The following is a 27,328-nucleotide window of genomic DNA, read 5'->3' on the forward strand; positions in this document are numbered from 1 at the left end:
GGATTCAGGCTCACCCGATCCAGCCCTAACTGTGTGCTTTAGCAAAAAGAAGTTTTAAGCCTCATTTTAAAAGTAGAGAGGATGTCTGTCTCCCAAATACAAAATTGGAAGCTGGTTCCACAGAAGAGGGGCCTGAAAGCTGAAGGCTCTGACTCCCATTCTACTTTTATATACTCTAAGAACCACAAGTAAGCCCGCAGTCTGAGAGCAAAGTGCCCTAATGAGGTGATACAGCACTATGAGGTCATTAAGATAAGATGGGGCCTGATTATTCAAGACTTTATATGGGGAGCAGGATTTTGAATTTGATTCTGGATTTAACAGGGAGCCAATGAAGGGAAGACAATATAGGCGAAATATGCTCTCTCTTTCTAGTCCCTGTCAGTACTCTTGATTTTGGATCAGCTGAAGGCTTTTCAGCGAGTTTTTAGGACATCCTGATAATAACGAATTACAGTAGTCCAGCCTAGAAGTAATAAATGTATGAACTAGTTTTTCAGCATCACCCTGAGACAGGATGTTTCTAATTTTAGAGATATAACGCTAATACAAAAAGCAGTCCACATATTTATTTTAATATGTCCATTAAAGGACATAGCCTGGTCAAAAATGACACCAAGGTTCCTCACAGTGTTACTGGAGGCCACAGTAATGCCATCCAGAGTAAGGATCCGGTTAAATACCATATTTCTACAATTTTTAGGGCTGCGTACAATAACCTCAGTTTTATCTGAATTTAGAAGCAGAAAATTAGAGACCATCCAGGTGTTTATGTCTTTAAGACATAACTGCAGTTTAACTAATTGTTGTGTCATATCTGGCTTCATGGATAGATAAAGTTGTATGCTATGTTGTATAATGGCATACCTCTAATTATTGGTATAATTATTCTAATTATTGGAATACTATACACCAATTTCTTTTAAGCAGTGATTATACTGTTATTTGTTGATTCATATATAGATAACAAAATGATGTGCCATATTTAGGAGCAAAGCCATCAATCCAATGGCATAAAATACTTTATATGACATGAGAGACACTTAACAGACAAAAACCCCATTTGAATTGGCCTCACACAGCTGAATAACACTGTGGTTAGTAGATTTTGAAAGGCAGCACCAGTGATGAGTCAAAATGACCAAATGACAATGCAAATACATGCTAGCTATTTGAGGCGCTTAGACTGCAATCAGCTAATTCTGTTTTACCCAAAGTGTCTGCCTACATTTCTGTCATTTGTGAGTTAAATAAATGCTCGCATCTGCATATTGTTCTATCAGTTTGGGGTTCTTGTGATTAAAAGTAAATAATGGATGAATAAGCATGCAAAGAGCTAGTTATGTTATGGTTTTTTAGATTACCCTGTCATGTGGGCTGTCAAAGATACACAGTAAAACCTGTTGTTCTTGTTTAGCACTAACTTTAGAGGCCAAGTGTGTCAGTTCCAAGAAATGAGTAAGCAAATATACCCAATGGCGAGCTGTATGTAAATTCACACACTTCACTTTAGGCTGTAAACACATTCACATTCACATATTCTAGATAATAGAATAAAAAAAAGTATAATTTACATGCTGGTCAAAGTTTGGTTTCTTTCTTTTTTTTAAACAGAAAGGTAGGTTCGTGATGCAAAGCATACTGTACATTTAGGTGCTATCCCAAAAAGTATTGTGAAAGAATCTTCTTTTTTAAGTCAAAGAAAGAAAAAAAAGAAATATTGTTAAAAGGCCAAGTCAGTAACCTGATGTCACAATAACGTAATATGCTTTTGACTTACAAATACAAAACTAAAATCAGAGAAACCATTAAACACGCAGCTGCCGTGAAGGCCTGCATATTCTGGCAGAATAAGCCAGAATCTCCTGGAAACTAAACTGATAACATCAATGTGCCTCTTCTTTAGCCGATCCTTTGTTGATTTTATGACATGTTTTGGGTCACCGTCGTGCTGGAAGACATATCTGTGATCCAGCTTCAGTGTTCTGGCTGAGTGGTGAAGTCATCCTGTTTCTTTATTAGAAAAACAACCCAAAAGCATGTTTCCATCTCCATGCTTGACTGTGGGGAGGGTGTTCTTTAGATTATACTCAGCATTTCTCTTCCTCTAAACATGGCGGGTCGAGTGACCACAGCGCTTCCTCACAATCCTTCACTGAACCATTTAATGTTCACTGGCAAACTTAAGCTGGGCCTGTACACCTGTCTTCGTGTACAGGGACAATATGAGCACTGCAGGATTTCAATCCATTACATCCATTCAGTCCTTACTGAGTTACCAATGGTGTTCTCTGTGATTGTGGTACCAAATGAATTCAGATCATTAATAAACTCCTCCCTTGTAATTTTGGGCTGATCCCCCACCTTTCTCATGATGATCTTCACCCCATGAAGCAAGATCTTGCATGCAGCTCCACGTCAAAGGTGATTCATGGTCATTTTGTATGTCTTCAATCTCTGAATAATCACACAAACAGCTATCATTTTCTCACAAAGCTTCATGCTGATTGTTTTGTAGCCCATTCCAGCCTTGTGGTGGTCTACAGTCTTGTCCCTGACAGATGTTTGGGCTTGCCCATAGTGGTGGAGAGGTTGGAATGGCGTGCTTTATACACACATGAGTATCTATAACTGATTGATTGGTTGATTGATTGTAATATGTGTTACACATGGGCAGACAGCCAGTTTGTGGGGTATTAAATTGTTATTTCACTCAATGAAATACAAATCAATGTATAACTTTTATGTGATGTGTGGGTTATTTCTGGATTTTTGGTCGATATTCTGCCTGTCGCCAATAAAATGAAACTGCAATTACAATTAGCGTTGTTCATTTCCTTACAAGTGAGCAAAGTATAAATTCAGAAGGGGATCAGATAGTTACCCCACGGTGGATTGTCTTGATCTGTGCCAAATGTTGACTGTTTTAAGGTCAACAAGGTCATTAAATTTGAATAGACGGTCGATTGAAGTATGAATCCAAGAGTTTTAATAATTTCATCATATACTATATCATCATTTTTGTCACGCGTTTTCTTACTTTGCACTGAGTACTTTGACACGTAATAGTTTAGCATTAGTAAATCAGCTTACTTCAATAACATTTCATTCATACTGGATCTGACTCGATGATTTGGCTGAGTAAATATACGATACATTGTACTTTTCAAGAGAGCCGGTGTTACGGCAGGTTTGTGGTTTCTCTTTAAATTTCTGTTAAATTTGACTTCCGCATGGAAGTCCCGCCCCCTCTCGCAAAATAAAAGTGCTACTGTCGCAAGGTCTTGTGACTTGACTGTAATTTGTCAACAACACGATAATGCTGAAGTTTGTGTCGCTGTTGCTGGCTCTTAGCTGCTGCCAGGGGCTGCACCACAACAACATCGACGACTATGTTGAGGCCGAGCCCGTTTTCCAGGCGTCAAAGTACGGCTCCCTGTGGCCTCTGCCGCAGAAAGTGCAGATTTCAGAGGTTTCATTCAAGTTAAGCAGTGCCAGCTTCAGGATTGTTGATGCCAAAGCGTCGTCCGCTGGACCGAGCTGCAGTCTCCTACAGAGCGCATACAGGAGGTGAGCAGCTGTGTCTATGAGCTGTTTTTATATTTATTTATTTGCATCGCTGCACATGATTTATATATGTGGCGAAATCTCAACACCGCAGCCCGTGTTGCGTTCAGGGGCCAGTTTCCACCCTCATGCTGTCTCTCTCTGCAGGTATTATGAGTACATGTTCGGCAGCGCTAAAAAGCAGTGGGGAAGCAAAAACAACAGGCGATCAGATCCCTCTGATCTGACCGAGCTGCAAGTGTGGATCACATCACCTGACTCTGAATGTGACGGTTACCCCAGTGTGACTTCTGACGAGTCATGTGAGTACCTTCTCTTCCTCGTTCATGTCATGTTTTACCGCAGTATCCAATCAGGCGCCTCTTCCTCAGCTATTCCATGTAACTAGGTGTAACTACTGTTACTAAACTGCCTTGCGTCGCAGAGGGGAAATTCTGTAATTTTTACTCTATTACATGTATGTTCAAGCTTTTCGGGGTACTTCCCACTGTATGAATTTACAAAGCAAACCAAAAGAAAAAGATATGCAATGAAAGTGAAAACGAATGAATGAAAATATGGACCAAAAAAACTGTATGACACTCATTTTATAATTGGTACAGCTGTTTTATATTGATTATGTATAGTGTTGCTAACTTTATTGTAATTATTGCCACCTGAAAACAAATTTTCATACTATGCAACCATGTGGAAAAACTAAGTACACCCTTACAACTCCCATAGGAATTAAAAGGTTAAGTGGCAGCCAGGTCCTGAGCTTGATTAATTGATCATTGGCCACTGTGGGCACCTATCTAAAGGCACAGGTTTGGGCATTTAACATCCCAGGAAATTCACCCCAAGGTCAGAGCAAAAGCATCTCAGACACTACAGGCCTCAGTTAGCATGTTAAATGTTAAAATTCATGACAGTACAATTACAAACAACCTCTCCAAATGGGTTGTTTGGAGAGGTTTTTAAATGTGCATAAGAATGAATCACAACACCTCTGGAACAATGCCCAAAGGGTGATGTTTGGTCATAATTTACAACTCCAAATTTCAAACGCAGTTCATCAGCACAAATACCTCATACCAACTGTCAGCTACGGCTTTTGGGCCAAAATGCCTCTACACCAACAATAGACTGATCCAGTCATACAGAGAACACTACAACAGTACAATACGACAATAAGCAAACAATAGTTCAAGGTGTTCAGCGTCGTTTTCAACAGGACTGCGTAGTCCTGTAGACATGTTCGTTTTCACAACTGTATTTAAATGTCCATCTGTGGTTATGCAGAAATGAATATTGCAAACGGTTATCTGCCTCTGCATGATGAGCATGATATTCATCTGCTCTTGCTTGTGGTTTCTCTCCTGTTTTTAAGACTTTAACACTTGACTTAGAAGTACATTTAGAAATCAGACTGAAATGAAGAAGAAAAACAGGTTTATATTGCGACGTTTTAAAGAGATTAAAATTTCATTAAATTACAGAGTTTAATTACATTTTTGACATGTGAATTCTTACAAAACATCAGTATTAACTTTAGTACCACCAACTTGCATTTTATTTGATTTACAAACTAAATAAATTGAAATTTGTTTTTTATGAACTCATAATAGTTAAAGCCTTAAAAACATACTACACTGTACTTTTTATCATCTCACAGCCCTTTCACTTTATGTTTTGAACCACTGTACCAAACCTTGTCTAAAGCAATAATAACCAGCTGTGACAATTAAACGCTTTTTATTGTCGCAGTAGATTATTATTGCTTAATTGTTTTCATTCAAGGAATGTTATAACATTCATTTTTCTGTGAATACTCTGACTAATATTTCACTGATGATACATTTATTTAAATTGGAAATGCAGGCTAATTTCAGTGCACTAGAGCATTTTTGACTGGTTTCAGTGGTCAAACTGAAGACTTTCCAGTGGAATTAGTGATCACCTGGAGAGCAAATACTAGGATTAACCCAGTTAATCTACACTAAATGTTCAAATCCTTCCTTAAGGCCATTACTTCACCATTTCCTTACCCTGACCTGAACACCTCTACAACAATCGGCCAAGTTTTGAAAATGAATATGCAGTAAACAGGTGGTGGTTTCTTACAGATGAACTGACAGTGAATCAGCCAGTTGCTGTCCTGAAGGCACCTACGGTCTGGGGAGCTCTGCATGGTAGGATTTACAGCATTTATTTTCATTGTCAAATTATTTCTTATTTCCCATTTTCTGTTTAGTAGTAAGAAAACAAGAAATTCTATCAAGATTTCTTTGTCTTTTTAAAAAAAAAAAAAAGCTCATATGAATAGTTTTTGTTTATCTTGTTTGTTTTTTGAGAAATTTCCTTATTCGATTACTGGCTGAGAGACGAGATGATAGTTATCAAATCAAGGCCCTGACTAGCTAGAAACAGGGTGAACAATGCCTTCCAGCAGCTCTCAGGCTTAGAAATGATCATGCTGCATCTCATTTATTTATCTGTACAGTTATAGTCTGCTCATGTAAATGGACTCATACTTGTATGGTGCTTTTCTGCTCTAATTGAGCACTCAAAGTGCTTTTTACTGCACTCACCCAAAGTCCTACACATCCTACACACACTCAAAATCCTATGAACACATTGGAACATGTAGGCTGAAGGAGCCGGGATCAAACCACAACCTTCCAATTGGTAGACGAGCCGCTTTGCTTCCAGAGCCACAGCTTCCTGTTTATAACTGCTAAGCTAACTATAGTTGTAGCTTCATAGACTCTTTGTGCTAAAGTACTGGGCCACCTACAGGAGCTGCTCAGCCAGACCACGAAGTTCCTAGTGCAGTTTTTGTGCTGATGTTAATGCCAAAGAAGGTTTGGAATCAGCTGAGCTTTTCCACAGGACGCACCTCAACACAACTTGTTGTTGTTGAACTTTGGTCATATTATCCTTTGCAGTTTTCAGATTACACTGCCATAAAACTAAATGTAATGTTTTCCAAGAACTGTATCATGTGTTTATTTTGGAGTGCTATATTTTTTTTCTAGGCCTGGAAACTTTTAGCCAGTTGGTGTCTGAAGATGAATATGGAGCTGTAAGTTGAAGACATTTGGCTTTGTTTTGTTTTTGGGGGGTTTGTTTTCTACCATGTTAATCCTTAAAGAACTTTTTGTGAGGTAGATTTGAATTAAGTTCTTTTTTTTTCCAACTTTGCATCTTTTTCAGAAAAGTATCAATGCAACAATAATCAATGACTTCCCCAGGTTTCAACACAGAGGCATCTTACTGGACAGCTCTCGGCACTTCCTTCCCATTAAAGTCATTTTGTCCAATTTGGTATGAGTAAAACCATTTTTAATTTTTTTTTTTTTACCTTTCAATCATTTAACAGACTTTCTAAATTACTTTCTCTCCTGGTTCATTCATACAGGAAACAATGGCAATGAACAAAATCAATGTTTTCCACTGGCACATCGTCGACGAGCAGTCCTTCCCTTACTTAAGCCGAACCTTCCCACAGCTCAGCGAGCAGGTCGGTACAAAGTTTGTTGGTTTTAAACTTCATCAGAGAGGAACAGGGTGCTTTTTATTAAGAGTGCTGCGATCCACTGTTCGCAGGGAGCTTACCACCCATACACCCACGTGTATACACCCGCCGATGTGAAGATGGTAATCGAGTTTGCTCGTCTAAGAGGCATTCGTGTCGTACCGGAGTTTGACACTCCAGGACACACACAGTCTTGGGGCAAAGGTGAGGTTTTTAGGCAACTTTTTAGTTTTAACAATTTTTTTTATTTGAAGATGTCTTGGTCTTTACTCCATATTACTTCCCATCAGGCCAAAAAGATCTGCTCACACCCTGTTACTCTGGGTCCAAACCCTCTGGCTCTTTCGGACCAGTGAACCCCATCCTGAACACCACGTACGACTTCATGGCTAAGTTCTTCACGGAGATCAGCACCGTGTTCCCCGATGGCTACATTCACCTGGGAGGTGATGAGGTGGACTTCACTTGCTGGTGAGACCGTGCACGCATAGTCAGAAAAATTCTTTTTAGCCTCAGAGGTCAGGCAACAGATATTAGCTGCTGGCTTTGTCCTGCAGGAAATCCAACCCAGACATTCAGAAGTTCATGGAGCAGCAACATTTTGGAGAAGACTACAGCAAACTGGAATCATTCTACATCCAAAAGTGTGTTTCCCACCAAACTTCTGTTTGCTATTTAATAGTTGAAATGATTTTTAAAAAGTTTCCTTTTATGCTTTCTTGATCCAACAGACTCTTGGATATTGTGGCCTCTACCAAGAAGGGCTATCTGGTCTGGCAGGAGGTCTTTGACAATGGTGTTAAGGTAAGGTCTTGAAACGTTAGCTAAATCAATTTGAATGTTGAATGCTTAATCATCAATTTAACTTTAATTTCATTTGAAGTTTTTCATTTAGTTAGTGAAGGACTAATTGGAAAAAGATTTATAAACTATGCTTTTTTACTTTATTGCTGAAAGTTGGATAAATACTCATTTGTCTAAATGCTAAATTATAGGCTTGTAGTAATAGCCAGTTACTGGGGCTATAATTACCATGACACATATACATATTTCTCATGAGCCTGAAAGGAAAGGGGACTCAAGACTTCTGCACAGTACTGTATAATTGTGTTAAACTGTCATGAAATTAGTCACTTTTCTCAGGAAGCTTGTTAATATTAGCTAGCTGGCAATAATAGAGAAATATTCAAATAATCAATACTGTGAAATGATGCTAAGACCAAACTAGCTCAGTTTGCATCATTAAGAAGCTTGTCTTGCCTGTATGGGGCCCTGGCTACTAAAGTTTGAGAGTCAGTGGCTTAAGAGATTTAAAGTCTTCTTATTAGACTTTGGGATTTTATGATATAGGCCGTAACAGCATTTTACCCATTTCAAGACTTTGTAGTAAGCTTAGCTTAGCTAGTAAGCTAAGCTATGTAGTAAGCTTAGCTTACTAGCTTTTTATGCTGACTTAGAGACAGGCATGAAATCAGTCTTGACATTCTCATCTAACTCTTGGCAACAAAGCAAAACTATGTTACACCAGTCATGTCCTCTAATCATTCCTTTAATCACAGTCAACCTTCATGTAACGATTTAACTCAAGCGCACGAGTTTGATTTGTAACCATTCCAGCTAAAGCCTGACACGGTAGTGCATGTGTGGATTGGTGGCAGAAGTGATAAGGAGATGAGCAATGTCACGGCAGCAGGCTACACCACCATCCTCTCTGCTCCATGGTACCTAGATTATATTAGCTACGGGCAGGATTGGCAGAAGTACTACAAAGTTGAACCACTCAACTTTGAAGGTCAGTTTTAAACAAGAATTGGTCATATTTTGAATATATATTGATATGAACTCAATTTCTTTTGTTACTTCCAACAGGCTTACACTTGTACACTTGAAAATTGCACAGTTGTGACAAAAGGCCAACAGACTGAACATGGGGCAGTGTGGTTGGTGGTTTCAGATCTTGTTCCTTTTAATGTGCTGATGTTTTTCAACACTATGGGGGACCAATCGCATATTTGAAAAGATACTGCAAAAACTGAGAAGGAAGTCATGAGTAAACAATGTGGTGTTGGGTACATTTGTGCTTGACTGGTCGAAATGTGTAAGGTTTGGTTCTCTATAAAGCTGGAAAAAGCTTTTGTCTTGGTTCCTCTCCGTACTTTTCTCTTATGTTCTCATTACTGAGATATCTGTGTATGTGTGTGCTGTGTAGCTGAAAGCAGACACACTAATCCACGTTTGGAAGGGAAACCAGGAACAATACCACAATGAGATGGCAAGCGTTACTGCATCAGGGTACCAGACCCTGCTGTCCACTCCCTGGTACCTGAACCGTATCTCCTACGGGCAGGACTGGCAGGGCTTTTACAAGGCCGACCCACAGGACTTTAAGGGTTTGTGTCTGCATGAATGAATCATTTTTTTTTTTTTTAAGGTCATTTCCTATTCATATTTACAACCTGTCAGAACTTGACCCCGTTCATGTGATAATATTTTATTGCTTTGTTGTTGTCAGGGTCACACTGTATTCAACTTTTGGCCTAGATCTCAAGTTTCAGGAATGTCACTCCTGTGCAAATTGGTGTAAGCCTGTTCAGTAACGAGCTGAAAAATAAATTGATATTTTACTCTCATTTGGAAGAATATATAATTTAGATAATTTATTTATTTTATTCATCACTGTTGTCCCTTTTCAGTTTTTCGAATGTGTCATTGTTGCATTTCCCTGACCCGATCAAATGCTAAATTTTAAAACAGGAACTGATGAGCAGAAAAAGCTGGTGATTGGTGGAGAGGCCTGCTTGTGGGGAGAGTATGTGGACGCTACAAACCTCACACCCAGACTTTGGTAAGCCTGATATAGGTACATTTTAATAGGTGATTAACAGACAATATGCATATTATTCAGTTCTAAATGAGGTAAATGCCACCCGAGCTCAACAACACATGACATATTACACTGTTTTATTTAATAAATAAGCAAAAATGCAGAAGCAGTGTATGGAAAACGAAGTGCACTTCTTAATTCAGTAATTGTTTTCTCTCTCACAACATGGTGGAGGAATTTTGGCCCTCTATTGTTTACAGTGTTCAGTTTATTGAGGTTTTCAGGAGCTGTTTGCATGAACACAGCTCTCTTGAAGTATTTATCTAATGCTGTGGAGTATTTCATTCAGGTTTGAGGTCGAGACCGTGGTCTGGACTTTGACTGGGTCAATACAGCATTACTTTTTTCTTTCAGCCATTCTGTTATAGGTTTTCTGAATTTGATCCAAGCTTTAGCTGTCCAGCCAACCTCACATTTGCTTCTACAATACTTTAGTATTCAGAGGAGTTCATAGTTGACTCGGTACAACCTAAATCATCACCCCTCCACCACTGTGTTTGGCAGTTGTTAAGAGGTGTTTGTGCCAATGCTGTGTTTGATTTCAACCAATTTGGCCAAAGACTTCTGTCTCATCTGTTCAAAGGATATTATCCCCGAAACCTAATGTGTGCCGCCATGTTTTAGAGAAGAGGCTTTCTCCTGGCAAGTCTTCCAAACAAACCCATACTTGTTCAGTCTTTCAAAATGTCCATATAAGCCCTCCCAAATTGATGGGCAGCAACAATTGCTTCTCTAAGATCACTGCTGACTGACTTCCTCCTTGGCACTGAGTTAACCAGAATACTCCAGACAACCAAAACTTGTATTTCTTGTTATTACTTCCAGGCCTCGTGCCAGTGCCGTGGCAGAGCGGCTGTGGAGCGCCAAAAATGTGACGGACATCGACGATGCCTTCAACAGACTGTCGCTGCACCGCTGCCGTATGGTAGAGTAAGTATCAGAGGAGCTTTTATACCACCAATTTGTATCTACCTGCTAATGTTATCAGTTAACCGGTGCCTTTCTGTTAAGAGGAGATTATTTTGCATTAAGGTGTTTTTCCACTACTAAATAATTTTGTCCTACGTTAGGCGCGGCATCCCAGCTGAGCCGCTGTTTTCCAGCTACTGTCTACATGAGTACAAGGGCGTCTGAAAACGAACACCAGACGCAGCAAATGGAATGGGAAATGGAAAGGGAAGCAAATTCATATTCTTATGACTGTTCTTCAACTATATGAAACTAAAATGCTGAACTGCCTTTGGTGGATAGATCACTGTACTGATGAGCTCTGAAACACATTGTCCTTTTTTAAATTTTGCTCCACAGAACTTTTAAATCGCATTTAATGTCAAGGGTGTTACTGTTATGATTGCACTTTTTTTATGAATGTTTCTAGAATTCATTGTCAATAAAAAGTTAACAGTTCAGAAGATTTTTCTGGTTGTTTATGAAATAAAAACCAAGGATTTAAAGTGACTGGTTTCACATTTATTTTAGAACATCATACACAACTTGTTGTCACCGTTAAACAGCTGTAGATATTCACAGAATAAATATTTGATCCAGACTACTTTTCAGTAGTCTGAGGGGGAAAAAAACATATCTCTGTTTGAGAAGGCTTCTGGTCAAATTACTGAACTGGGATCACAGCAGGCCAGAGAGTCTTTTGAGGAGTGTGTTCTGCTCCTGAGGGTTCATGGCCTCATAGGTATCCAGCTCCAGGGAGAAGGTGGCGTTGCCAGATGTCAGTGTTCGTAGAACGGTGGAATAACCCTTTACGTGGACACAAATTCTTAAATCATAAATAATTCTCACTTGCAAATTAAACCCTCCAAAAAAAGCAATCTTAACATTTGAGTGACCTCTCACCATCATCTCAGCCAGGGGCACGGTTGCTAAGAGCACCTTGTTGTCATGACGGCTCTGGATGTCTCTGACCGTTCCTCGTCTTTGAGCCAAGTCTCCCAGCACAGAGCTGAGGTGGTCCTCGCCGACAGTCACTTCTAACGACATGACCGGCTCGAGGACCTGTCCACCCGCGAGCCGCAGGGCCTGCATCCAAAGAAACGGAACCACAGCTCAGCCTTATTGTTCCAGCATTAACCATTAAGAGCTTATCAATAACGCTTTTACCTTCAGCATGCAGCGAGACACACAGGCAGACACCATGGCAGGTGATGTCCCAGGTTCTATGGTAACACACTGGATCAGTGTAGACACACCCTGCAATGGGTAACCTAGCAGTGGACCTAAGGGAGGGAGATTCAGTAAAACACATTAAAATTAAATTTGAATAAATACACAGCATATAATTAAAAAAAAACTTTTACCAAAACTTTTACCAAAATAAGGGACGTTCCAGTTCTTTGTGTGTTTTAAGTCATGAAAATGATACTTCACAAAACAAACTGCTCAAGCTTGACGCTTACCAGAGGCTTTAAGGAATAGAAAAAATTAGCTTGGTCCATTTACCTTGAAGAAATGAGCTGTGCACTCCATTCTCCACTGCTTCTTTCATTTCTGCTGAAAGCTGACCCTCTAACTCTTCCGTGAAAGCCAGTTCGCATGAACCACCCACAGAGGTGATATCCACAGGCCTGACAGCCAGCTCCACTGTTACAACATGTCTTCTCTCCCCTACTGTCCGGTCCAGTGTGTCTGCACCAAATTCATAAAAAGAATTTGACGGCTGCTGCAAGAAGCTGACGAAAACTTCCTCCAAATGTAACAACTGAAAAGTGTTTGTACCTGAAGCCGAAGCCTCGTGGAGAACTGTCTCTCTGTAAGCCACCTGCAGCGGCCCGAGGTGAGTCTCAATGCCGTACTCTCTTCTGATTCGATCGTGGATGATCTCGATGTGCAGCTCTCCCATTCCGCATAAAATGGTCTGAGAACAGAGCGAAGGTGGTTTCGGTGACTCATTCTAGCACTGGACAAAGAAAGTCCCAGCTAATCTGATGCATTACCTGGCCAGAGTCGGGGTCAAGTCGGACTTTGAGACTGGGGTCTTCTCTTTGGAGGCAGTTGAGCACATTTTCAAGATCTTTCATGGTAAAAAAAAAAGAATGAATAAGTGAGTGAGTGAGCACATGGTGAAGCACAGCTACACACTGGCATATAGTCGCCTCAAATAACTGACCCGCCTGTTTGGACATAGACGGTGGTTCTATGGTGCAGAAGAAGACGGGATCAGGGACCTCCACTCCTGACAGGATCACGCTGGCACACTCTCTGCTCCTCTTTCCCGCCTCGTTGTCATTTTGGGCTCGATGGGCCGCGGCTGCTGCTGACGCCTTCGATGACACAATAGTGTCTCCTGTAACTGTCTTAAATGAAAGGGGAAACCAGAACATTTGGGGGGGGGTTATTTGCTTAATTTAAGCAAATATTGGAAATTTAGAGAAGCTCTACCTGCTTGAGTCCCACAGTAAGAGCAATATTTCCCGCTGTCATCGAAGGGATTTCTACATGCTGGTCAGCAAATGGCACCAGCAGCCTGCTCATCCTCTCACTGCAAATATACAAGATTAGACATGCTGTGTTGTAATAGTGACTCTGTGATGGAGTACTTCTATGAAAGTGTGTTACACTGCAGCTGCTGTGGAGATCAGAGGTTCGAAACTGCATACGTGCTGTTTCTGTTGATGTTGTGGAGCGCCGTCTGTGGTTTCAGAGTACCAGAGTAGATCCTAAGAAACACCAGAGGGCCGCGCTGCTTGTCATGGAGAACCTTGAAGGCCAGTGCACACAGGTCGTCTTTGTACCACCGCCTGTGAGATGATGATGAACAGGGCTTACGGAATGAAGACAAACATGATTTATGTATATGTAAAACCATATTTTAATAAATATGGTTTTACATATATGAGCAGGATTTGAATTTTTGTTCTTATCATTCCTCCATTTAGCTTTAACTGTGAAAAATGACACCCATCACACTTAACATTATGGCCACCTGTCTAATTTTGTGTTGGTCCCCTTTTTGCTGCTAAAACAGCCCTGAATGGTCAAGGCTCTAGATCCCTGAAGCTGTGCTGTGGTGACTGGTGCCAAGAAGTTAGCAACAGATCTTTAAGTCCTGTAACTTGCGAGGTGGGGCCTCCGTGTATCGGCCAGCACATCCCACAGCTGCTCGATTGAATCTTTGGAATTTGGAGGCCAAGTCAACACCTCAAACTCGTTGTTGTGCTTCCTGATGCTCACGTGCCCATTGTTGGCCCTTTCAGAGGTGGACAGGGGTGAGCATGGACTCCCAGACGGGTCTGCGATTACGGAGCCCCATATGCAACAAACTGTGACACACTGTGTATTTTGACAGCTTTCTTTCTCCTTTCTACTGACCGCTGCAACTCGGGAACACCCCACAAGAGCTGCAGTTTAGGAGATGCTCTGACACAGTCGTCTAGCCATCACAATTTGGCCTTTGTCAGACTTGCTCCAATCCTTACGCTCTCCCATTTTTCCTGCTTCTGACACATCAACTCTGAGAACAAAATGTTCACTTGCTTCCTAATATGTCCCACCAGCTAACAGACGCCATGATGAAGAGATCATCAGTGCTATTCACAGCATCAACACCAAGCATTCTCTGTAGTTAGGTTCAGTTGTAATCTAGTCAGCAGTTAAAGAAATAATAATTTCAGTATCAATCAATAATATCAAATTGAAAAAACAAAACAATCCTTCCAGCTTACAAATAACACCTGCTGTACAGTTAGGTACCTGATAGGTGGATGAAAACCTAATCTGATCTAAACTAGAGCAATGTGACCTAAAATGATAAGAACGGTGAAAAACATACATAACTGGGTGTTATGACAGGTCTAGTCTAAGTTAGCAGTAAGCTGAAAGGTTCACTTACACCACATCATGGTGTCGTTCATTAGGAGCAGGCAGGTAGGCAGTGATGGCATCTAAAAGAGGCTGAACACCTTTGTTTCTCAAAGAGCTCCCACAGAGGACCGGGACACCTTTACGGGCCAGAGTGACTCGCCGCACGGCTTCTTGAAGCTGGAGACGTGTTCGACACTGATAAGTCTATATTCACAAGAACTAACAGCAGCACTAATGTACTTTAAAAGGTCATATTGGGGTACTACAATTTGCAAGACTCACTTTATTAGAGGGAATGGCATCAAAATTTTCACTAAAATCGGTTAGCAAGAGTTCTGCAAACTCATCGTCCAGATCAGCGACCTGTGATTTGAGAAAAGACTTGCAAACTGGAAGAAAATATCTGAGGCACCTTAAGAAATGCTGGAAAACGTTACTCCAATCTTATCGTGTACCTGCTCAATTAAAGCTGTCCTTGCATCGCTGACCACCTGCAGGAGGTCTGGATCATCAGACCGGTCAAGAGCTTTGACTTCAAACACTCTGCCATCATCTCTCATAGATTTCATTTTCCACATCAGCTTCCGGCTGGTTAACAAGTCAACAACACCTGTGAAGTTCTTTCCACTGCCAACAGGAATCTATGACACAGGGGTTTATAAATTGTGACGTATCGCTGTTAAATACTTATGTGTTGTATTGTTGTACTAAAAGACACTCTGTTCAGTTCATCCAGTAAGTACATTTTGTTTTTGTGCTAGCCAAGTTTAGAATCACATTTAATATTGCAGGCTTACATGCACACTGGTGCAGTGTTTTAACTGTGAAATATAAAATATATATGTATAAAGCTGCTGATGTGTAGATGTCAGTTGAGGCTGGAGACTCAAAACTATGTGTAAATAAAATCGGGAAAAAAAAAAAAATGGAAAATTTTCAGGAACGTAAAGAGTTGTTGAAAATTTCTGATGACCTACCTGCAAGAGGACTGGATTGGCTTTCAATTTCTTCCTTATGCTCTCAATGCAGAAACTCAAGCTGAAAGAAAACAAAATGAAAAAGAGTCTCCATTTTAACACTGCAATAGAAAAGTAAAACAAAACTTGCATTAAATGGGAAAACGTAAGCTGAGTCACTCACTTCGCTGCAGGCTTGTCCATCTTATTAAGGAAACAAACACAGGGGATGTGGTGCTTCTCTGCTTGTCTCCACACGGTCAGAGTCTGAGCCTGATGGCATTTTAAAAGGAAAAAAAAAAGATCAGAGGCTGAAGCCAATTTTTTAATGAAAAAAAGAAGGTGTTTGGAAAGCGGGGAAATAACCTCAACGCCAGCTGACGCGTCAAACACCGCCACAGCCCCATCAAGCACGCGAAGTGCCCGCTCCACCTCAAGCGTGAAGTCAACGTGTCCTGTAGTGACGCAGTCATTCAGTGTCGTTCTTTTTTTAATTTCTACTAGAAGTTGCCTTATTTCTTTATTCTTACCTGGTGTGTCTATGAGATTTATTCTATGACTTTTCCAGTCAAAGCTTACTGCTGCTGACTGTATGGTGATGCCACGCTCTCGCTCTTGGGCCATAAAATCTGTCACTGTATCCCCGTCATCTACATCTAAAAACAACAGCGACATGAAATCAAATTGTTAAAAAAACATTTTAAAAAAAGAATCAGAGTCAGGTTTGGATAATTAAGAATTAGCATCACTGCTGCATCCTGTTTTCCTGCACACCTCCCAATGCCCTTGTGTAACCGGCGTAGTAAAGCATCCTCTCTGTGGTTGTCGTCTTGCCTGCGTCGATGTGGGCCATGATGCCGATGTTTCGGATTCTGTAGACACAAGAGTTGATGCGGCTCTCAGAACACAGCAGAATCTGCCAGGTACTTTTTTAATGCAGATGCAGAATGCAATTAAATTACTCACCTGGATATTTCAGGGTTGACGAGAGCCCGTAATGATTTGACATCATCTATGACAGGAACAGGAAGTACAATTATGAGGATTTCACTGCTTCCACATTAAAGTCTCGATCAGTGACTAGTTTATCCTGCAACTGACTGTTGTATTACAGGAAAGAACAGCAAAGGCCTAGTTCGCTTTCTATTGATATCTTTACAAAAGTACACCCAAGATTTCTGAACCAGTTGTTTTTTTCACATTCTGCAAAATAATTTAATTAATTTAAGAAGGTCTCAAACTATTTTTAAATGCAGAGGAATAATTAAGTTTAACAATCTCAAGCTAAAAAACACACAGTGACAGGTGTTTGTACTTCATATGAGAATATATCTTAAATATAACACGAATCATCACCTAACCAATGAATCCAATAAGAGAACTTACCTGGAAGAAGGCTGTAATGTCTCTTTACATGACAGCTTAGTCTACATCTGCAGCACTGCAGCCCCGCAGCGAATAAACGCCTCCCCTGTGGACCAAAACCAGGTTATCAAATCATAGAGTTCATATATCTAATCAGTGGCTGTATTGATTTTTGGGGGGGTGGGAAAAAATTATATCTCACCCGAATCATCCTGCTAAAGGTCTGCAATCCCCCGAGAGACATTTTTAATATCTGCTTATTATCCGAGCTGCCTTTTCTCCAGAGTCAGAGAAGACTTGAGCCATACTGGAGGAACATTAGACAGAAGAGGACTGAACGAAGCAATGTCAGCCGACTCTCTACAGGTGCAGCACAACATTTAAAACAGGAGAACCGGAAAGACTGTAGTTCTAATCAGCAGATTATTGAACTTTATCCAAAACCGAAAGAAGCCCCACAGAAATGAAAAAATGTTAAACCTCTCAAAAAAAAAGTCACGCTTGGGACACGTCAAAATGTATCCCCGGGACACCTTAGAGGTCATAACATAGTTCCGGCTATGAAATCAATTCTGTTTCCGTCCATATTTGCGGCTGTAGCTCATTTAATATACTTTTATAATTTACAATAGCTATTTATAAGTTTTTCTATTCGCAGTGTGTATAATAAACTTTATCCGTCCGTGTGTTACATTAAACTGAGGCCGGTCATTTGAAACGAACGGACAAGTGGTTACAGAACGATGACGTCCTTCCTCTAAGTATCGGCTCCGGGGAAAACAACATCAGAAGGACCCCAGCCTGAAGCAGAAAAACATCGAAACTTTGCGTCTTTACCAACTGTTAGCATCTACGACACGTTCATCGTAACACGTAACTCCGCGCACACAAAATGGTAAGAAATCAAATCGTTTAAAATACACTAATTAGCCTTCATCAGGGAGTTTAACGTGTTAGCATGTCGTGCTAGCGTTAGCTTTGAGTTACATGTGGCTGAGTGACGCGCTCCGCTGTTCTGAACAGCACTGTGATTCTTACTATGTCAAAACATTTTGATATTACTTAACCGAGTGCGTTATATTCCCTCTAATGTTAACATTAAAAACATTTTCGGGTATTTAGCTGTTGAAGAGCTATGTTAGGTTAGGTTAGGTTAGGTTAGGTGAAGCTAAAGGCCATTTCGCTCTGTTTTTGTAGAGCTTTTGTATTTTAGACGGTGAAGCTGACTGAAGTTAATCTGAACTGTCATACCTGGGTTTCTGTGTTGAAATAATCTCCCCTTGTCGTTTTACATCTGGACAAACCTGCCTGTTATGTGTAAAACAAATTCATAATTTAGCCTTTAATGCGCCAAATTTGTAAAAGAAATCTCCACAAGTGAGATGGTCCGAAAAAGTAGACGTTACGTGTAAACAATCAGTTACTAAAGTGTTTTTTTGTTTGTTTGTTTGTTTGTTTGTTTGTTTTTTACCCTTCTGGTCCTTTTCTTACCTTTTCTTTGATCTAATATTTGATGAACATATTTAATTAAATTTCAAGTAGATCTAAGCTTCTTAATGTAAATTAAATAACTTCACACTCCAACGTAGTGTTTTGGAGGTTTAAGTTAAAGATACTTTTCTGCTGTGATGAAACCATTAAGGTTTGAATTTTTGTTGGCATTTCTGTTTCTGCCATCTGAGCCAGTGCTGTCACAGAATCAGTTGTTTACGACTTATTTAAATCATGAATTTTAAATCAGAAAAATATTGTTGACGTCCATGATCACAGGTATGTGGGACAACATCTCCAGCCTGCTGCCCTTTAATAAGAATCAGTGAAAACACACTCATTTTGACAATATGTGCTGACCTAGACGCCTTTACGCATTTATTTATTTTTGTTGTTGTTTTGTTGCTAACCTTGTGCTTTCTGCATCTCATTTTTGGTGGAGTGGTTCAGAGAGCTGTAGAAACACCACCAGGCTGCTCTGCTTTCATTGAGAAACTCGTATAGCTCAGCAGTAAATTCAGATGTGCCTGCTTCACAGCCTCTAGTACTCTTTATAGATTTTTTTTAATTTTTTAGAATTAGACGGTTGGTGGAGTTAAATCACTGAACAGGCTGTTATCAGTAGTTCGTGCTGGAGCTACGGTATACTGAATCCTGTGCAGTAGATTTTACTTGAAATTGCAAAGAGAAGCCATGCTCTTATTATATGTTTTAATTGGGTTCAATTGATTTTCATGATTGTTTTTTTTCCTCTTGTAGCCCCAGAACGAGCACATTGAGTTACACCGCAAGCGGCACGGCTACCGTTTGGATCACCATGAAAGGAAAAGGAAGAAGGAGAGCCGTGAGGCCCACGAGCGGTCTCACAAAGCCAAGAAGATGATAGGTTTGAAGGCCAAACTGTACCACAAACAGAGACACGCAGAGAAGATCCAGATGAAGAAGACGTGAGTTTAAAAAAAAGGTCAAATACAAAGACACAAAAAAATAACTTCCATAAACATCCAAATGTCTAATGTGTCTTTGCAGCATCAAAATGCACGAACAGAGAAAGACGAAGCAGAAGAACGATGATAAGACCCCCGAGGGAGCAGTGCCAGCCTACCTGCTGGACAGAGAGGGACAGTCTCGTGCCAAAGTTCTCTCCAACATGATCAAACAGAAGAGGAAAGAGAAGGCCGTAAGTGTCGGCAAATATCTGCTCATCAGCTGCAGCTTTTCCAGTTTGTTTTTTCAGTGCCATCTTTCATTTTGCGATGTGTGATGTGTGGAAATATTGTTACTGTTTGTAAACTCAACCTTCATTCATTTCTGTAGGGCAAATGGGAAGTGCCTCTGCCCAAGGTGCGCGCACAAGGAGAGACAGAGGTGCTTAAAGTTATCAGAACCGGAAAGAGACAAAAGAAAGCCTGGAAGAGAATGGTCACAAAAGTTTGCTTTGTGGGCGACGGCTTTACCCGTAAACCTCCAAAGTATGAACGTTTCATCAGACCGACGGTAAGATCGAAGCAGACGACAGACTGAAATGTTTCCACGTGTTACACGTTATATTCTGCACTTGAAATGATCGGAAACACCTTTCCTTCACATGCTCATTGTTTAGTGTCATTTTTCTGTTCTTTTTTTCAGGGTTTGCGGTTTAAGAAGGCTCACGTCACACACCCGGAGCTGAAAGCCACATTCTGTCTTCCCATCCTGGGAGTAAAGAAGAACCCATCCTCACCCCTCTACACCTCTCTGGGAGTCATCACTAAAGGAACAGTTATAGAAGTCAATGTCAGTGAGCTGGGCCTGGTAACACAAGGAGGAAAAGTTATCTGGGGTGAGTCTTTAAACTAAGCTCATTTAAATGTGCTGCAACAGTCAGATCATTCACCAGTCTTGGTAAATGATGACAAAATATCAGTGTTAACTTTGTACTCTATGACTTTAAATTGTTAAATACCCTGATTAAAATGGTTACATATTCTTGGATGAGTGCAGCAGTGTGTATATTTACTGTATTTCAGGCTACAAATGGTAGAAAAGGGCTAAATATTTAACTGTCATTTCTTTCACTCCTTAGGCAAATATGCTCAGGTGACAAATAACCCAGAGAACGACGGCTGCATTAATGCAGTTCTGCTGGTATAAGACTTTGGACCTGCCTTCTGACCGTGCCTGGTAGCTGTTTTGTATCCACCTAAATATGCAACAAGGAATGAAATCTGCAGACTCAAGAAGATTGTTGGTGCTGAGCTTGGTAACATTGTTTGTAACAAAAAGGACACTCTGAGGGGAAAAAGTGTGGCAATTACTGTTAAATTTAATAAATAAACTTGAAATGACACCAGATCCTTTTTGACTTTTGCATACTTGTGTGCACACATATGAAAAATAGTAAAGTAGTCATGATGTTTTCCACTGTGTAAACAGTAATACTGGTTGTTGCTAATAATATTGAGGGTTCGGATACTGTGTTTTACAAAGGAGGACTGTGTGGGATCCTGACAGGCTAAGCTGTTACATAAAGTTGGATCACAGCTATAATCAGACATGAGTGTCATGTGTTCATGACGCTTTAACGTCTTACAAACTGCTTAGTTTACAGCAGTGTATGGTAGATAATAATTAAGCACTAGCAACAGGATCCCTATGCTGTCAAAAAGCATCATAGAAACATGAGGACGTCCTTCTTTTGCATCAACATCTCTTTGGACCTCATATTGAGAGCTCCAGCTAGAAGATACCAAAAGCAAATTCAGTGTATAGGATCAACTCCATAAATGTCATGGAAAAACAAAGTCACAGGCTTCACCGGAACATGAAACTGCCTGTCAGTCAGTTGTCCAGTTGCTTTTGAGGCTCTGGAAATGAGAGATCTTGTAGAAAAATGGCTGCAATTCTAAAACAGCAATACTTCTGCAAAATCCCTTTAATTTAAGTTAAAGGTGAGCACTTCAGTTTTCACATTGATTGATTTAAAACCTGTTGTGGTGGCGTACAGAGACAAAGTCACAAAAATATCGACAGACTACAGTAACAAAAACATATACAAGTGTTCTCATTGAGATAAGAACCCGAAATAGTATTTTGAGAACAAAGTTGTTTGACTCGAAAAAACACTGTTAATCTCCACATTTCAACTTTATTCTCAAATAAATCAAACCATATAAATAAAATAATGCCCATAAATAAAGATCAATTTCAAAACTCACTATTAGTCTGTCTCAAGTACATGAAATGGGACGCATATACTTTGAACTCTGCAATTTTGTAAGTCTGTTGCAATATAAAGTTGCACATATGCAACATAAAGCTTAGGTAAATATTCCTCAAACTGTTTAAATCACACATTACTTTTGCAGTGCTTAATTCTTTCAATAAAACAATGATTTTTGCTCTGTAAAATGTTTTTAGCTTCACATTTTACTACAGACTTTATATTGGCACAAGAGCAAGGTCTTACTGCAATGTATATCACGTTGCGCTCTTTATTTCAGGTTCACTCATTTAGACTTTGCACGGTCGGGTTTTGCAAGTTGTTTGATTATTACGCAACTCATAGCTTATACCATCTGCTTTAAAAGGTCAAACCATGTTCATTAAGGAATGATGACTTCATAAAGACCTTGAAAGTAGACGGCTTAACCACTAGCGTTTTTCTTTTTTAATAACGAGTACTGTAACAATTAACATTTAGCTGTTTTAATTGGTTTCTGCATGGCTTTCAGATACTCCTTATACAATCTGTATACCACTGCGTCCTGTCATGTGCCTATGTTCTAACCAAATGTGGAGCAGAAAAACAGCAACACAAAGAAAACTGGATATTTTATTTGTGCATTGCTGCTCTGGTGGTGTTTACAGCCAAGAAGGTTGGTAAGGTAAGTTTCCATAAGCACCAAATATCTCAGAGTCAGAGGGAGCCATAAACAGCTGCACAGAAAATGAAAAAGATCCTTGAAATGCTTTCAAAACCCAACAAAGTGTCAGATTTTGGGGAACCAGCAGATAATTTCCTCCTGTAGAAAGTGCCACGATAACACAGTATATGCTCTCATGGTCCCTGCTCTTCCTTTCATCTGTCCCAGACAGTATTGTGCTATGAGGGGAATCATTTTTTACTTTCTTTAAATCAAAATAAGATAACCAGTCACATACAACCACATTTTTGAATTGCAGGGCCTAATTGCAGATCCAGTGATGCAAAAAAACAAAAACAAAAAAATCTGTGGTGTCCTGTCAAGTAGGATTATATTCATGCATTACAAACATATTCATAATATATTATCATATATAATATGTTTGCAATGAATCACATGAAGCTAATTTAAGATATTAACAGTAGCACACGTTTTGCAAATGTTGATTTTAATATGACATGTAAAACTATTTTGCGTCATTACTTTTTGGACTGCACAGTAATCCTTTTCTATAACAGCTTCACTGTTATAGAAGATCTGTGATGATCTCACCTACAAAGTCCTCCCTTGACTTAACTGAATTACATGTACAGTGGACTACTGGGTAAAAAAAAACAAAAAAACAACAACTTTAAAAGTACTAAAAAAAATTTAAAATGAAGTAGTAAGGCAGGTGTTTTCCAGTAATCCATATGGATGCATTACACATTCATAAAAACAAATGCACCACAGTGACAGTTTCACTGACTGAAGGACACCCTTAATCACCAAGAAGCTCTCAGGAAAAACTCTCTTTGAGACTCTTGCGACATAAAAGCAAACATCAAGCTCCTCGATCAGTTGCAATGGAAAGTATTTCATTCTTATTAATGTTTCATTCAGCTGGCACTGCGCTCTCCATCAGCCCTTCATTCAGTGCGAGTGAAATGTAACACTACAGAAGGCCTCCTGATATCATCTCCATGACCACAAGGCCAGACACAGAAACCGTCACAAAGACCTCTTCAGTCAGCTCTTTAGTCTTTTGGCTGAGTGTTTTCCTCAGGGGAAAAAAGTGTACATAGTGACCAAGCCCAGCATCCATCAGATGCTGACATTATGTGTAGTAGTCCAGCTTGCTCTCGATCGTCTTGCAGCCTTTCACAGAGAAAACCCTCTCAGATTTGGGGAAATACACTAAATCTCTGGCCACCCTGTCTGCCACGTCCTGGTCTGGCTTGATGTCTCTGGCTTTCATCTCGGCCATGGCGCACTGGACGACGTGTCGGTACTCCAGAGGCAAGAAAGGGACGAAGAAGTCCACCAGGTTCTTGTCTATCAAATTCGTACGATAGAAGCCACCTGGAACAAAGATTTCCATGTGGAGCAGTTACTTATTTATAAAGGATAATGGCACAAATATTAGTGTCATTTACACTCACTTTGGTTGTTGTTGAACACTGACAAAGAGAGCGATGTTTCCAGGTCTTTGAGCTCAATCTCTTCTCGATCTCGTCCTTGTTTCCAGAAATCTAACACCGTCTGTATAATGCTCTCCCCTCCAGCATTGCTATGACAAAGATTAGAAACATAAGATTTAGCATTCAACTGTCTGTTATCACTCACAGCCTTTATACCTTTATTTACTTCACTGTTGAGAATAAGTATAGCACACTCCTTATACTGCTAGGGATTTTTTTTGTGGACAGCACTGCTCACATTCAGTTGATTTAATAACAGCAATAAGACAATAAGAGCCCATTAGCTATTACCAACTCAGAAACTTCTTTCCAAATGTGTTTTTGAGGAGTAGGAGCATTGCTGTTCACAAGCACTGTGCAACACCCACACGGATACAGAACCTGCTTAAAGCGACTTAGTCCTGTGGAAATGCTTTCAGCTTTTCACCTGAGAAAGATGAAGATTGATTTGCGGTAAGAAACCCCGTCCAGCTTGTCATAGTAGTCCAGGTAGGGCTTGATGCTGTCGATCAAGCCGGGATGCATCTTGTCCATCTCGTCAAAAATGAACATGGAGCGTTCGCAGTTTGTGACGTTGCCTTTGATCCACTGCTGTAACTGAGACTGAGGAGAGAGAGGCAGCAGAATAAATCGGACCAAACAGAGCAAGACCACTGGGTTTCAATCAAAAGCTAAATGCGTGGCTCTCCATACCTTATAGGTTGCTTTTTGACTTTGATGTGGAAAGTGAAGTGTGGATGTGAATACGTGAACGAAGCTGCTGTCCATTCCCTCCTTGTAAATGTTTTCAGCAATCAGCTTACTGACAAAGTTCTTCCCTGTGCCCGTCCATCCGTGCAGGGAGAGCACCAGGGGCTTCTTCGGGTTCTCATTGCTCATGAATCCACTCACAGCTTTTAAGATGATGCGTGAAGCGATGTGCTGCCCGAAGAGTTTGGTATCCAGGTCGTTTCGGAGACCTACACAACAGAATGTCAAAGGAATTAACGGCTAAATGTATGAGCCTAAAACAAGTTTCTTGTATTCCTTAGCCACAGCAGTAGGGCTGCTAAAAGTCTCACCTTCTTCATTATCATAAACCATTTATAGGTTCACATGTTCATGTAGTTAGTGGAAAGACATATCAACAAGTACCTGACAGGACAGTACAAACTTTGTGTGCAAGAAAGAGGAACTGATCAAATGGTTAAAAAAATAGAATAGATAAAAATTTAAATAAATACTTTAAAAATGTTTAATTAAGTGCACTGACAGCTGGGATAACCTCCAATCCTCCATTGGATAAGCTGTGAAGACGGATGGATAATTAAATTTGTATTATGGCCATAAAATATCTGAATCAAACTCCAGCTGCAACTAGGTTCATGGTTCATGTGACCAAAGTACTTTAAGCTGCTCCCAGATCCTCATGCTGACCAGCTTGGAGGATAAAAAATGGCTAAAGTCGTGCCTTTTAGAAGAACATTTAGAACACCCTCTTAATCATACAGTGCACGCAGACTAGACGAGCAGTCAAGACTACCTAGAACAGTGGTGTCAAACATAAGCAAACATTTCCATCATTTTACAGGTTGATAAAAAGTTAATGTAAACATTCACAGCACATTTATACACATCTACAGTGAACTCCTTCACTCCTTTCACATTTAAAGAGGCAGCAGTGGCGGTCTTTAGCTTAGATCAGGTTACCCGATGGGTCTACACAATGTTGACTGCTGAAAGGTAATCTAAAAGTCTTTTACTCTGATAGTTAGGTTTCAGTTTTGAGGGTTAAAATGAGCCACACCGATAGCACTGTAACGTCGGCGCCGTACGATAACGTAAATAATTAACGTTACAGCTGCCTGCACTTTTAATCGAGGTCAAACAAACCATGTGCACAGAGCTAATATGTTTACACTGCACGGGGCACCTGCTCACCTGTCGCATTGAAGGCGATCCATTTGGAATCGCAGCTTTCGCGAAAGTAATTGTAGATAGTCCGCCCCAGAGTCGCGCCTATACCGACAACCACTGTTGTTGTGATCGGATCAAATGCGTTAACTAGCACGCCGACAGTCAAAAAAATATGCAAAAGAACATATACGTGTCTCGCTCTCATCGTTAAAATTAACTAATTTCGGATATGAGTCGTTTTCTGTGGCAAAATAGTCATTGCACCACGGTGATACCGCGCTAAACATGTAAACCAACTAGCTTCTTGCTCTACAACGCGGAACTTCCTTATTCGTCACGAACACGTGACAAATGCGTCGCGCTACGCTCAGCAGGCAAAAAAAATGTTTGTCAAGTTTAAAGATGCAAAAAAGACAAGAAAAGAAAAGAAAAGCACCACACATGTTTATACCAATAAACTAGTCGTATCGCTAGCTTATCATGTAGCACATTCCCCGCTCAGCTAACGTTAAAGCGGCAGTTAGCGACAGTTAGGGTGTTGTTTTTGATCAGTTCAGAATAGGTCAGGTGTGTTTGGTGGGTATGATACCTGTCTTGTTGAAAGAAATCCACTCTGGTCGGCAGCACTCGTGGAAATAGTAAAAAATGTTCTGATACCTAGCTAAAATCCCGGTGAGAGCCGCAGCCATGCCGACAGCTATGGTGGTGCTAATGGGCTCTATCGCCTGCGTCGTGCCGGAGCATACCAGCATCCACAGCAGCAGGATGTGCCGCGTACTCGGCTTCATTTCTCACAAATGTCAGCGCTTCATAAAACAGAGTGGGGGGAAAAGACAAAAGCAGGGAGCCTGTGAGCAGAGTGAGTGAACTCGATACAGTCAGCTGGCGAAGGTAGCGCTGCGGTTGTCATGGGTCCAAAGGTGAGGTTACGTCTTCTTCTCCTTATCTATTTTCGGCAGGATTGACAATTCGAGCGTAACTTCTGCCCCTCCCAGGCCCGATGTTGCAGTACACTCCTTTTTTTCTTTTTTTATATTTGTGTTTTACAATATTTTTCCACACTATATGGTCTGTATACAGATCTGCTGACTCTTTGTCAACTAAACGTCGAAATATATGTTCACAGGCCAGCAACTTCTTCCCCTCCCTGACCACTATAGTACTGTCCATGCAAGCAAAGTTATCTACCCAAGCCCTAGTTTCTTTGGAATTGTGCTCATAAAGCTCCTTCATGGTTTCATACTAGGTCTTTATTTACAATATGTTACAGTAAGCCAAATATCCCCAGGTCACATTGGACTTGTCAAAAATCAGGATAGTTTTGGTACCAAGCAGAGGCCGCCATATATTGTTTTGTTGTCTTGTGTATTGTGAAGCTGGTCTTTAGGTGGAGAGCATTGCCAAACACAAGCATTTCCCACAGGATAACAGTTACACTGAGATTTTTAGTTATGGAAGCCACAGTGTACAGT

The 27,328-nt window shown here is 40.4% G+C and overlaps 4 protein-coding genes across 6 annotated transcripts; 2 read left to right on the forward strand and 2 right to left on the reverse strand.

The window, feature by feature from the left end:
- The first annotated feature begins 3,238 nt into the window (after positions 1–3,238).
- Positions 3,239–11,426, forward strand: hexb (hexosaminidase B (beta polypeptide)). 2 transcript variants are annotated; one of them, XM_003449662.5, is made up of 14 exons: positions 3,239–3,570; positions 3,715–3,869; positions 5,673–5,738; positions 6,585–6,631; positions 6,763–6,873; positions 6,968–7,069; positions 7,156–7,288; positions 7,375–7,555; positions 7,642–7,728; positions 7,816–7,888; positions 9,294–9,474; positions 9,839–9,929; positions 10,794–10,898; positions 11,039–11,426. In XM_003449662.5, exons 1-14 carry the CDS (start codon positions 3,320–3,322, stop codon positions 11,100–11,102), a joined length of 1,647 nt encoding a protein of 548 aa, XP_003449710.1. In that variant the 5' UTR covers positions 3,239–3,319; the 3' UTR covers positions 11,103–11,426. The 2 variants fall into 2 exon arrangements, with proteins under 2 accessions (XP_003449710.1, XP_003449709.1); XM_003449661.4 differs by lacking the exon at positions 9,294–9,474 and adding an exon at positions 8,702–8,876 and having other exon boundaries at positions 3,240–3,570.
- On the reverse strand, positions 11,417–17,656 carry gfm2 (GTP dependent ribosome recycling factor mitochondrial 2). The gene is made up of 20 exons (XM_003449630.4): positions 17,307–17,656; positions 17,126–17,210; positions 16,706–16,751; positions 16,514–16,611; positions 16,270–16,395; positions 16,106–16,194; positions 15,924–16,012; positions 15,761–15,821; positions 15,239–15,424; positions 15,066–15,146; positions 14,812–14,960; positions 13,580–13,720; positions 13,362–13,461; positions 13,090–13,276; positions 12,917–12,993; positions 12,699–12,837; positions 12,423–12,608; positions 12,084–12,199; positions 11,820–12,002; positions 11,417–11,723 (listed from the first exon to the last, which is right to left on the reverse strand). The coding sequence occupies exons 1-20, from the start codon at positions 17,346–17,348 to the stop codon at positions 11,595–11,597; spliced, it is 2,310 nt and encodes a 769-aa protein (XP_003449678.1). The 5' UTR covers positions 17,349–17,656; the 3' UTR covers positions 11,417–11,594.
- A 184-nt stretch (positions 17,657–17,840) lies between these two features.
- nsa2 (NSA2 ribosome biogenesis homolog (S. cerevisiae)) lies at positions 17,841–20,929 on the forward strand. The gene is made up of 6 exons (XM_003449663.4): positions 17,841–17,999; positions 19,355–19,542; positions 19,625–19,775; positions 19,913–20,092; positions 20,225–20,417; positions 20,661–20,929. The coding sequence occupies exons 1-6, from the start codon at positions 17,997–17,999 to the stop codon at positions 20,726–20,728; spliced, it is 783 nt and encodes a 260-aa protein (XP_003449711.1). The 5' UTR covers positions 17,841–17,996; the 3' UTR covers positions 20,729–20,929.
- A 1,400-nt stretch (positions 20,930–22,329) lies between these two features.
- On the reverse strand, positions 22,330–26,806 carry tor1 (torsin family 1). Of its 2 annotated transcripts, none has more exons than XM_003449631.5 (5): positions 26,446–26,806; positions 24,654–24,919; positions 24,388–24,563; positions 23,922–24,049; positions 22,330–23,841 (listed from the first exon to the last, which is right to left on the reverse strand). In XM_003449631.5, the coding sequence occupies exons 1-5, from the start codon at positions 26,642–26,644 to the stop codon at positions 23,597–23,599; spliced, it is 1,014 nt and encodes a 337-aa protein (XP_003449679.1). In that variant the 5' UTR covers positions 26,645–26,806; the 3' UTR covers positions 22,330–23,596. The 2 variants fall into 2 exon arrangements, with proteins under 2 accessions (XP_003449679.1, XP_005454567.1); XM_005454510.4 differs by lacking the exon at positions 26,446–26,806 and adding an exon at positions 25,881–26,193.
- Positions 26,807–27,328: the final 522 nt, after the last annotated feature.

Source organism: Oreochromis niloticus, linkage group LG7 (genome assembly GCF_001858045.2).
Source record: "Oreochromis niloticus isolate F11D_XX linkage group LG7, O_niloticus_UMD_NMBU, whole genome shotgun sequence".
In the NCBI taxonomy this organism is placed as follows: Eukaryota; Metazoa; Chordata; class Actinopteri; order Cichliformes; family Cichlidae; genus Oreochromis; species Oreochromis niloticus.

What these genes read in the sequence shown, in the direction of transcription:
- nsa2 (XM_003449663.4), top strand. An exon ending in AGAAGAGGAAAGAGAAGGCC is followed by an intron (nt 19,776 to 19,912) that starts GTAAGTGTCGGC and finishes TCATTTCTGTAG; the next exon opens with GGCAAATGGGAAGTGCCTCT. An exon ending in AACGTTTCATCAGACCGACG is followed by an intron (nt 20,093 to 20,224) that starts GTAAGATCGAAG and finishes TCTTTTTTTCAG; the next exon opens with GGTTTGCGGTTTAAGAAGGC.
- gfm2 (XM_003449630.4), bottom strand. Translation starts at nt 17,348, where the DNA reads ATGTCTCTCGGGGGATTGCAGACCTTTAGCAGGATGATTCGG. An exon ending in ATGGACAAGCCTGCAGCGAA is followed by an intron (nt 15,822 to 15,923) that starts GTGAGTGACTCA and finishes GTTTTCTTTCAG; the next exon opens with CTTGAGTTTCTGCATTGAGA. An exon ending in TTACTGTGGGACTCAAGCAG is followed by an intron (nt 13,277 to 13,361) that starts GTAGAGCTTCTC and finishes CTTTCATTTAAG; the next exon opens with ACAGTTACAGGAGACACTAT.
- hexb (XM_003449662.5), top strand. Translation starts at nt 3,320, where the DNA reads ATGCTGAAGTTTGTGTCGCTGTTGCTGGCTCTTAGCTGCTGCCAGGGG. An exon ending in GGTCTGGGGAGCTCTGCATG is followed by an intron (nt 5,739 to 6,584) that starts GTAGGATTTACA and finishes TTTTTTTTCTAG; the next exon opens with GCCTGGAAACTTTTAGCCAG. An exon ending in GAGGTGGACTTCACTTGCTG is followed by an intron (nt 7,556 to 7,641) that starts GTGAGACCGTGC and finishes TTTGTCCTGCAG; the next exon opens with GAAATCCAACCCAGACATTC.
- tor1 (XM_003449631.5), bottom strand. Translation starts at nt 26,644, where the DNA reads ATGAAGCCGAGTACGCGGCACATCCTGCTGCTGTGGATGCTGGTATGC. An exon ending in GATTTCTTTCAACAAGACAG is followed by an intron (nt 24,920 to 26,445) that starts GTATCATACCCA and finishes TCTGTTGTGTAG; the next exon opens with GTCTCCGAAACGACCTGGAT. An exon ending in AGTGTTCAACAACAACCAAA is followed by an intron (nt 23,842 to 23,921) that starts GTGAGTGTAAAT and finishes TCTTTGTTCCAG; the next exon opens with GTGGCTTCTATCGTACGAAT.